General features: G+C 37.0%; 1 protein-coding gene across 1 annotated transcript; it reads left to right on the top strand.

The window, feature by feature from the left end:
* The first annotated feature begins 243 nt into the window (after positions 1-243).
* Positions 244-1,682, top strand: LOC125178779 (zinc finger protein 613-like). The gene has a single exon (XM_047883338.1). It carries the CDS (start codon positions 304-306, stop codon positions 1,315-1,317), a length of 1,014 nt encoding a protein of 337 aa, XP_047739294.1. The 5' UTR covers positions 244-303; the 3' UTR covers positions 1,318-1,682.
* The last annotated feature ends 9,831 nt before the right edge of the window (positions 1,683-11,513 follow it).

Raw genomic sequence — 11,513 nt, 5'->3', positions numbered from 1 at the left:
CAGCACTGTTCACCCAGAAGGCGTTTATGGCGGGTTCAGTGCTCACTTAATGAGCCCATTAGGGTGACAGCATGGAAAATGGTAGGGAGGCAAACACCGTCGGCGCCATGCGACCAATCACAGTCGCGACCAATTGCTTGGCGGCAGGCGGGGTCTGGGCGGCGCCCGTCTGAGTCCTGGAGCCCAGCTCGGGAGGCTGCCTGAAGCGTCCGTCAGTCTGACCAGCATGCGTTGTGGTGCGCATCTCTGCATTGATTAAATCAAACTTTACCGGAAGATATTCACGCCTTCTCGTGTATCGTGATGAATCCTCTTCCCCAAACTGGAAGTTTGTTCCGGCCTTGGGAACTTAGACGTGACGATACCAGGAACGATGGTGAAGATATTAATTTTCACTGTTTGTTGGCTCATCAAAATAACTGCTTTGCTTCTAAAGCGCAACCCAAATCTCCGGGAAGCAGGAGTGAGAGTGACGACGCTGACAGTAAAGAACTCAGAGCAAACGAATTAACATCCCCAAAATATTCAACAAATGTTTTGGAAAGACGGCATTCGGAAGAGAGGAATTTTAATCTGCATCAGAAGATGAAACACATCATTGGCGCTGATGAACAACCTATCAAAAATAAAAGACCAGCGTCTAGTCTAACCAAGGCTCCCCATTCTTCGAAGTTGTCTCTGTCCAATTTAGAAAGTAGGTTGCCTCTGTCAGATATGTGCCGGAAAAAACGTCCTAAAGACAAAGCGTGTAGCAAGTGTCACAATACGTTCAGTAATCAGGCGCAGCTTGACGCGCACATGCGAGGGCACTTCAACGTGCGCAATTACGGTTGCGAATACATTGTCGAGTCATCAACGAAGCGCAAGTGCGGCAAGCGATTTGTGCGTAAAGAAGAGCTCACTAGGCACCAGCGAACGCACACGGGGGAGAAGCCTCACGTTTGCAGGATTTGTACAAAGGGTTTCGGTCGAAAAGATCACCTGCAGAAACACGAGAAGACTCATGAGCGCAGCCAGCAGAGTCAGTTTCAAATACCCCCTTTCAACCTCCCATTTCCCCCTCCAGCAACAACTGCTTTTCCGTTAATGACGCCTCCTGCGAGATCAGATCTGCTCCTCTGCCAACCCAATCTGCTGCTGCATTCACTCAACCTCTTCTCGTACGCACAAGTTCGACATCTTCAAGTAGATGCAGAACCTGCGCACGCGTCCAAGCTGCACCACCAGTCTCTAGATCACATGAAAATATTTACTGGGTTGTCCCATTCACGCGACTTTCATAATATTGTCCAGCCGAGAACACACTACACCTCATGACGCGCGTGACTGTGCTAGCCAAACTTGATTTATTTTCAGTCGTTGTCTGTGATATTATTCTTAATGATTTTTCTCTCTCTAATTCATAAGGACTGTGCTGACTGAAGTAAACCACTTCCCTCTGTATTATTAATTACGTGATTGTTATGATGAATTAAGAAGAAAAGATGTCATTCATCTCATGAAAGGGAGTCCAAATGTTGAAAGATCATACAATGGAAATGATTTCCAAATTTAAATTTTCTGTCCTGAGAATAGTTTGAGATTAGGACCATCACCATGGTGACTATTTAACCTAAGAAACAAATTTGCATTCACAAAATTCTCGTAACTAATTTTAATTCTAGGAAAATTATTATTCATATTTTATTTTTCTCGAATTATTTTTCTCGAACATTATATTTTCTAATTTTGAGCATCCCATCAAAGTGAGCGTGCACATGTCAATACGACACATCTGCAAGTGCGTGCACCGATCTGTATTATGTTATTTATCACAATTTAGTATGTCACGGTGTTCCGCATAGGGTGTGCTATCTAAGGTGTCAAGGTGTCTTACATAAAGTGTTAGTGCCGGCATGCTATATGTATAGGATGTATTTCGTCTAGGGGGTTTGGGCCTTCCGTCTATATATAGGTTGTGCAGGGTGATATCCACAATGTATCTCATCGCATAATGTTTGACATCCTATTTATCTGTCAATGAATCTTTCTACTAGTCTGTTTTCATTAAAAATGTGTAAAAAAGCTGTTGAGTTTTAATTGGGTTTGATCAAATCATCTCCACTATTTTGCTCATGGCTCTGTATACGATTAAGGCGTAACTCTCTAATCATCCACAAGAACATTTAATTTTTATAGGCATATCACAGCCACAGCGGATAGTCCGTTGATTGTATGCTTTTTGATGCCGTAAACATGATTTCGTAAGTTCTTCGATGTCGTAAACATAATACCACCATGTCTGCTATGTCTTAAACATGATATTTCCAGCTTCTTAAACGTCGTAAACATGGGATTGTATGCTTTTTGATGCCGTAAACAATGATTTTTGTAAGTTCTTCAATGTCGTAAAGATAATATCACGAGCTCTGCAATGTTGTAAACATGATATTGCCATATTTTTTAACGTCGTAAACATGAGATTGTATGCTTTTTGATACCGTAAACAATGATTTTTGTAAGTTCTTCAATGTCGTAAACATAATATCACGAGCTCTGCAATGTCGTAAACATGGACACCCGCCACTGTAAATTCTGTTCAGGTAGTGAATTAAAATTCATGGCTCATCGTGTATTTTAAAGTAAAATTTGTGTTTAAAAAAATTTGTGTTAAAATATATATTTTATATTTTGACATGCATTGATGACACGTGAAGAAATATTGCACAAATTGCATTACAACCAAATAATCCTTAGCGTTAGGTTAGGTTCGCGTACGATTGAGTCAATTAATTGTCATCCCATCAATATTCTATAACGATTTTAATAAAGTCATGAATTTGTATCCCTGTTCTTTGATTCACCTCTGATATATAGATTAGAAATCATAAGACTTCGTAAGTCATAATGAAGATGACTGATAAACCAGTTTATGGCCGATAGAGTAGTAATTAATTAATGGATTAGTAACATGAATGACTAAACGGACACGGTTTACTCATGCCATTACACTAGTTAATAACATCGTATGTTATTTATTGGGTAATTAATTAATGGATAACTAACATGAATGACTAACGGACACGATTTACTGATGCCATACATCAGTTAATAACATCGTATGTTACTTATTGGTAGTTTCCGTCATGCAGCGCAGGATGCTTACCACTGCAGCGTTGCAGTCTCCGTGCGTCAAGCTGTCCTCGATCGTTAATTACTATTTAATTACTTTATTTAGTAATTATAATACTACGATCGTTAATTACTATAAGGATTGCTAGCCGTTGTCTGGCCTAGCTTCACGTTGAGGCTCTCACCGTTAAAATTTTTTGATTATCAAACTCATTTGAAATAAATGCCACGTTTTAACGTATAATGAATAGGTCGCATAAGTATTTCTTTGCTTTATTGATCACTCTGGCACCTTTTCCTAATAATTAAGACATATCATAATGCACGTAATTTCGTAACGTTAATGTATGTGACATTTCGTTTTATTAATACGTGAAACATTTTGCACGTAAAACATGATACGTAAGATATCTCTCACGTGTCATTCTATGGTGAATTGAAACTGAACTTTTTTTCGATACAATGAAAATGCAGACAGTTTTAAACGAAGTTTATAGTCTTAAATCTCCCATGCTTGAATTAAGTTCCAATGAAATTTAATGAACAATCTTGGCTCATGACATCGATATAATCATTTTAGAATCATAAAAAGTACTAACTTTTAAAGAAAAAATCAATGTTTCAAACTGAAGAAATCAATTAAATATTTTTACGTGACATCTTGGACGCACAGAAGCACAAAACTAAAATTGGAGTGAAAAACCTGAATGAACTCTGGCTTCTTGAACCTTACTTGCTTGAAACGATTTTATCCAATTTTGAAACCATTAAATTGCCCTCATTACTTTACTTGCACAGGAAACACCTTGATCGAGGGAGATCATTATTGTGATTATTTTGAATGCAGTTATGACGACCTCTTCTTTTTTCAATAAGATGAGAAGAAGAATCTTTATTGTTTTGTTTTTGTGTACAGGTCACGCATTTTGTTTTAGAGTAAATAGGTTCGATTATTCTGTACATATAAAGAACAGTATTAATTTAGTAGCTTATGTAGGATATGTTCAGGCAATCAACCATTTAGCAACGACGCTTTACTTCTTCATGAGCCAGGGCAATTTTGAAAAATTAAATGCTTGAAATGAACCTCCTGTATAATCAAAATGAAATTGAATGACCTCGTTCCAGATTAACTTTTATAAGAAAACTTTTATGCCAGCTAGATTAACGTAGGGCAATTAATTCACTAAGCAACGAGGCACAATTAATTTTAAATTTTGTTTGCACACGGAAGCAATTATAACGCTCACAATGATGCCTGAGTAGTGTAGGAACTGATTTATTTGAAACCGTCATCCGAGTGGCGCTTATACAGGGTGAACCAGAATTAACTGACCCTTTTAATTTGTTAATAAATAAAAAACTAAGAACGTTATGCAGTTGAAACTTGTTTTATTTAAAAGAAGAACATTTTTATGGTAATATTGTATCCTAGTTTTTAGGATACAATAACTAACTAGGATACAATATTACATACAATATTTTAACTAATACATATTATTAATACATAATAAATATTTTAACTAATACAATAATAAAATATTGTAATAGGATACAATATTTTAACTGGGATACAAAATTACCATAAAAATGTTCTTCTTTTAAATAAAACAAGTTTCAACTTCATAACGTTCTTAGTTTTTTATTTATTAACAAATTAAAAGGGTCAGTTAATTCTGGTTCACCCTGTATTACCAATAGAATTTTCATAATTAGTTTTAAATCAAACTAATTACATAACGTCCAACATGTAGTTTTAAGTTAAACCGGCCCTTTTCCCCCATATAAGGCTGTTTATTATATAGCGTATAGAGTCCGTATATAGTTTACACGAGGCGTATAACCTCTGCAAGAACTGGAATGTGCACAATCATAACTACCTGCAAAAAAAAACGAACAAACTCAATCCTGAGCAATGACTCATGATTGGACAAATCTTGAACAGATGTTCCAGTGATGGATAGAAAAAATATAACTCAGTACTCACAGCAGTGAGTGACAGAGAGCGCATTTTCTCGTCGACGAAAACTTGAGGTCACGGACGGACGGGCAGACGGAATAACAGACAGACAGACAGACAGACGGACATGACGAGCACAATAGTGCATTTTTTTCATAAATGAGAAAATGCGCTAAAAATTGTCGATATTCGGGATGAGTTTGGAAGTGGAAGCGAGGAGACAACAGATCATGAAGCTGGACGAGCGAAGCTGTACAAAATTTATTATGCTTTAATAAATTAAATAATAAAATAAATAATAAATACATTTTACTTTGAAACATAACCCACGGAGTAGAGTATGTAAATAATTCTGTACATTTGCCGCATCGAGATGCATTTATATTTATTATTTGAAGGAAGTTTTTCGGTCCGGTCAAATAAGAATCGGGGAAGGCAAGTTAAACCGCAAACAAAAGAATTGCATCAGAAGAGAAATTGTATGAATCGCTCAAATGAAGTCACACCACCGTTCTAGAATTAGTTTAGAAACTTATCAAAAATTATTCTGGATATTACAGGATCGAAAGCTACAATGATTTATTAGGCCTTTCACCATCAATTTAGAAATTTTTTGAACATTCCAAGCGCAGTATGAATTAAGTTACAATTAAGCCTCTCAATATAAATTAAAAATATCTAACGTTCTATAGGCGTAGTTGGTAAAGAGCAACTGATCGAGGCAAATTAAGTTCCGGACATCGAGGAATGTACAACCAACACGAAATAACATTACGTTTGCTAACATAGCTCACAGAAATGACATATATGGAAAGTGTATCCTCATACATTGCCAATAATTATATTCCATACGATTACATGGGTTTGACTCAAAGAACTTGCGAGTTAAAAAAACTAAAGAAATATACGGAACGAGAAAGGAAATATGCAGCAACACATAACATCTCCTCAAGAAATTTTTCCAAGCAAAGGCAGGTAAATTCATAAAATTTTATTTGGAAACTTTTGGAGACCAGCTCCATCGTAATAAATATTTCTCATTTGCAGCAAAAAAAATATTTTGTTATCACGAATTACATCATCACTTACACCAATAAGCCATACAAATTCAAACATATTATAATAAATAATTCCTTAAATCTCCCCCAAATGAATGCTAGAGGTGCGTGGTTCACCATAACCCTCACTATACGGCCGCGGTATTGCAACGCGCCGGCCAAGCGGCGATTGGCGCATCTCTCAGCCAACAGCGGCGCCTCTTACGGGCCATTGAGCCCTCAAACCGGGCCGCTTTAGCATACATTTACCGTCGTATTGGCAACGATTGTCGTAAATGAGCCCCTTACGTGCCATTGTGCCCTCAAAAAGGGTCGCTTTACCATAAATTTACTGTCGTATTGAAAACGTCTGCTAAAATTAGGTTCTTTACGGCCGTTGAACCCTCAATTTTAGCAAATCTAGCCAGAATTTGCAGTCTAATTAATACTTATGACCAGCACACGTATTGTCTTGTATGCAGTTACAGTAACGTAACTTCTGAATTTTGTAGTTAGACTGACGCCTTTATGATGACGAGTTCAAGCAGCGCGTTGCTTCGCATAATTTGTTATATGAGCCTTTGGAAATAATGCTCGTAATACGACACCTAATATACGGGAGTAATTATACAGGTCTTGTGAGCATGTCATTCCAGCTTGTTATTCGTTATCTGTTGTGTGAGGCATGTTATGAGTTCCGGTATGATTTGTTTGTTATGCACTGCTTGTAATGCGAGGTATGGTTTGCAATGCATGTTATTTGTGGCATATTGTTGGCTTGGTATTCATTGCCATGTAAGGTATGCAAGGCGTGTAAAGATAAGTTTTTAAGCAAGACTTATTATACGAAAGAACAATCCAAACATCTACGCCGGCGCCAGCTGTTGAGCTGACCAGGGTCACTGAGCGTATTCGACACGTTTACATATTTCTTGCCCATGAGTCCCAGAATTTTGTAAACCATATAGTCCTAGCAATAACTTCTGCACTATGTGACTATGTCCATCGTTTTTAAGGCCCTCTATCTTTATCTTTCCCTTAATTTCAATGCTGTTTTATGCCTTCAAATTCCAGTGCTTATTCATCCACACAAGTGCAAGGGTATCTATACATGCGAACAAGTATCAGTGTTTGAGCTAGTCTTTAAGTCCCAAGGCTTCTGGATGCGTATACAAGTGCCATAACTTCCTTGTGCCATAAAGTCCCAGCAGGATTCAATATGCTTTCAAGTCCCAGTTCTTCTGTACGCCTTCAAGTCCCAAGGCTTCTGAACGAACGCACAGATCTTAAGACTTCTGCATGTCCCAAGGTTCAAGTTCATTGTGTAGTTTCGCCTAAAAGGCTTGTCTCGGACCTGAAGTTTCTCTTACATCGCATTTGCTTCGCTCATTGATAAAGCAATCGTCACGCTCGCCTCGAGAAGTGTTCAAAGAACTGTCGTCTATGCCCCGGTTTTATCTTGCTGTCAAACAGCAAACAGTTGGCGGATATGTCTTTCTAAGTAAATAAGTAAATAATGGAAAAAAATATTGCCCTAGAGTGAAAACTACGTTTGAGATGAATTCGCCGTCGCCTACCATCTGAAAAATCGTCAATGTTATCTTGGTGTAAATGGTTTCGCAGTCACATTTTAGTCTGTTTGCGTAGTTTGAATGAGTAACGCTAACAAACAACTAATCGTATTCTTAAGGACAACAAATATGATTGGCCAAAACACAAAACGATAAGAATGAAGATTCTTCACAAAATTTTACTGCAACAATGTTAGGGACTTTCCGATCAAATAATGATCGTATAGCTGTTGTCTCTCAAAAAGCGTAATCTTTCTCCAAACCAATAACGATTAATAATGAACTTAAGATTTAAATGAAATGCAATTTGAAATAAATTTAATTACCAGCTGAATAATGATGAACACACAAACAACAAGCCTGCCTTACAAACCTAAAACCCAAATCAATATTCATTCACTTTCTTAATTTTATACTTCCATTAATTTCAAGTTTCAGATGCACGAATCGCGTGACATTGAGCAGTTGAGGCCTTTCTGAAGGGAAGACATGTAATGTTTTTGAAATACTTAGCTAAAAATACGAACATAATAAAAGCTAAATTGACACACGAATATGATAACTAAAACATGATACAAATCACTCTAAATTAAACAATAACACCACCTCCGATGTTTCTGTGAAACGCACCTCCCCGGCAACATCAATAGACATAATGATGATTAAAACGTACAGCTACTAGAGGTCACATTAATGGTGATTGAAAACTAAAATTACAAAATTGAACATCATAGAAGCTAATACATTAAAGCTTTTCATTATACTTACAGAATAATCGAATATTTTTCCTATAAAACAAAATAAGTGACCTGCAGACAAAAATAAAAAATAGAGATTCTTCTTCTCATCTTATATACTGAAAACAGGTCGTCAAATAACTGAAGTCAAAATAATCACAATAAAAATTCCCCTCAAGAGGTTTTCTGAGCAAGTCAAGTAATGAGGGCATTTCCACGGTTTGAAAATTAGATTAAATCGTCCCAAGCAATTAAGGTCAATGAAGTAAAAATATCTAATCGATTTCTTCAGTTTGACACATTGATTTGTTATTTAAAAGCTTAATTTTTCTTTTGATTCAAAGATGATTATATCAAAGTCATGAACGACGATTGTTCAAAAAATTTTATTTGAATTTAACTCATTGCATCACCGATCTATGAAAGGCTGTGTAATCAGTTTACAGAAAATAAAGTTTACGGTATTGCTCATCGTGTTATCCTATCATTTCGAAATTCAGCACAAATTTTTTGATTTATTAATTAAACCCGTTTTCCAGATCCAATGTATCCTTCACTATGGTGAAATATTTTTAAATTGCTTGAAAGTATTATGCACAGAATCTAATTGCCTGTAAACCAGAATAATTCAATTAGTGTGTGAAAGATTAGGAACTGAAAACATGGATTTTCGTTAACGTAGTCCCGAGTTGCGTCTAACTATCTAATTAATTTCATGACGAATGATGAATATCTGAAAAAATCTCCCACTTCCTGTTGAAAATATTTCTCTCTCTGGATTGCGGACACCGGACGCCAGCACGTGTTCCCCTCGTAAGCTGGCTACCGCGTGCGACAAGCCTGCTCCAGCTATGACTAAATCCCCGGATCGCTAAATCTTACATAATCGGAAGCCTCGAGCTCAGCTGCAGGATTACATGGATTATGTCACCTTCCTCGGAGAGAACGTGCCGGTTTGAACGCCCACGTCGCTAGTCTCGAGTTACACTTATTTTGTCCAACTGATTTTTGATAAAAATTGTATTAAGAATTTTCCTATAACCCTGCACCAGCAAAGCGAGAAATTTGTGGCATAAATTCACTAGATTGATTAGGCTGAAAACTCACATCATCATCACTACTCATCGTTAGGTCGACTAGTTTTGATGATAATGTCGGCAAGAAGACTGTCGAAATGAAATGCAACTACCAAAGTTTGTATATTGCGCGAGTTGAATACATATTTGTCACGCTTGCTCAAGGTTAAGACTTTGATCAGCGGCACACATACAGAAGCGCTCGTGCAAACAAGGTCTGGGGCTCAGACTCCAGTGTCAGGATAAAGGCTCGGCTACAAGAGCGGTTTAGGAGAGCCTCCGTGCAGGTTGCCTATTGTGGTTCTATTGAAAGTGAAGCGTCGAAGGTGGCCACTAACTCGAGGTGAGAAGATTTGCTTTGCTCGCCCTACTTACTGCCGTATAGGTCTCCTTCAATAATGGATCCATTGTACTGAGTGCTTCATGGAAGCCTTTGAATGCAGCCACGAATTGACTTCTGGGCGGCCAAAGCATGACCGTCGGAGCCTTTACGCCTCACAACAACAAACACTCACGCTTGGTCATTACGGGAGAAGAAGCTCGACTTATTTGTTAGTCTTCATGATTATAATGTGCGGGTGCAGCTTCATTCAAGTCATTATAGCTGATAAGGTTTATAAACGATTCATGGTTTCATTCAACAATTTAGCAAAATCCCGTATGGGCAATATAGCTTTCATATAGATTCAGCTTCTTGAAAGCAGTGCCAAAATTAGGACTGTTTTTAAAAAATTATAACAACATAAAAACCCAAAGATATTTCCTTAATTTATGAAGAAATCTGAGAAATTAGATTTGAGGCATTCACTGCAGCCAATGTAGCACAACTAATAATACAAGCAATCCTTTATTTATTCTTCGCATAGTCTTGTTATTATTTTTTGATATAAAATATTAAAGAAATTTAGATGAAAAAATATGCAACCTGTACAATCCCCAACAATATTAAGATATAAAAAAATTTAAAGTTGTGAGACAAAAATATGAGGACACATATTGAAAACTAACTGTTGAGCCCGACCCTGCTCGATCTTGAACCCTGTATTTTGCAAAGCATGTCACCGAAAATCTAGTCTTCACGAACCTCATCACCCTGAAGTCGCACAAAAATTTTAAAACTACAGTAACGAAATTTAAGGGAGAACCCACACTCAATATTCGAACCCACATTCAGCAAGAGAATCACATTTTTATGTCTTGTTAACAATCACATTTTGATTGGAAATTTATCTCTCTTCTCCTTTTTCTCGATGTCTCAGGATTCCTATAATAAAAATAAAATAAACCCGACACGACATGCATCGTGGAGAAGCACGCAGATCAAACAGTTTATACTTTAAGTCATGGCTTCAGACACACAAAGAAGCTCACACACTCAAACTTAGACAAATATACATAAGATTAAATTAGGAATGAATTATTTGGTTCATGAAGTGTCGAGGAATTCCTAAATTTAAAATAGTTTTGAACGAAGTGGGAATCTTGTGTTGAAATTTAATCAAGGCAGCCGGCACACGATCCGACGATTTCAACGAAGGCCTCCTATGCTTCGAAGTTCAGCGAAGTTCGTCCTCCTTAATTCAAGATGGCCTACAGCAGCGAGTGCTTAGTGCGAGATTGGCAGTATTCATGAGCGACAAGGTCAGACATTTTTTCGGGTAATAATGTCAGTTCCGTTGCTGAGTCGCATTATGGTGAAAAAATGATTTTAAACGTAAAAATATAAAAATCTTAGAGTATCATAAATAAACCATCATCCGTAAATTTTCAGTGTCGCTTCACAAAAGTAATTGGATCTGCATCGTTGTCATCTTTGCTGAAAATAAAAGTTTTTGAAATAATGTATTTACGAAAAAATAAGAACATTTTAGTTCAATTCTTATGTTGATAATCAAATGTCTGCTTCTGAACTTTTGATAACCTCTATAAAATTAAATAAACAGTTAATTTTATAGGGTGGCATCACAACATCACACAGCTAACAGTATAGGGTGGCATCACATCACACAGCTAACAGTATA

Source organism: Hyalella azteca, unplaced genomic scaffold (genome assembly GCF_000764305.2).
Source record: "Hyalella azteca isolate HAZT.00-mixed unplaced genomic scaffold, Hazt_2.0.2 contig12663, whole genome shotgun sequence".
Lineage (NCBI taxonomy): Eukaryota > Metazoa > Arthropoda > Malacostraca > Amphipoda > Hyalellidae > Hyalella > Hyalella azteca.
The sequence above is the reverse complement of the archived record's forward strand: the minus strand, read 5'-3'. Positions and strand labels throughout refer to the sequence as shown.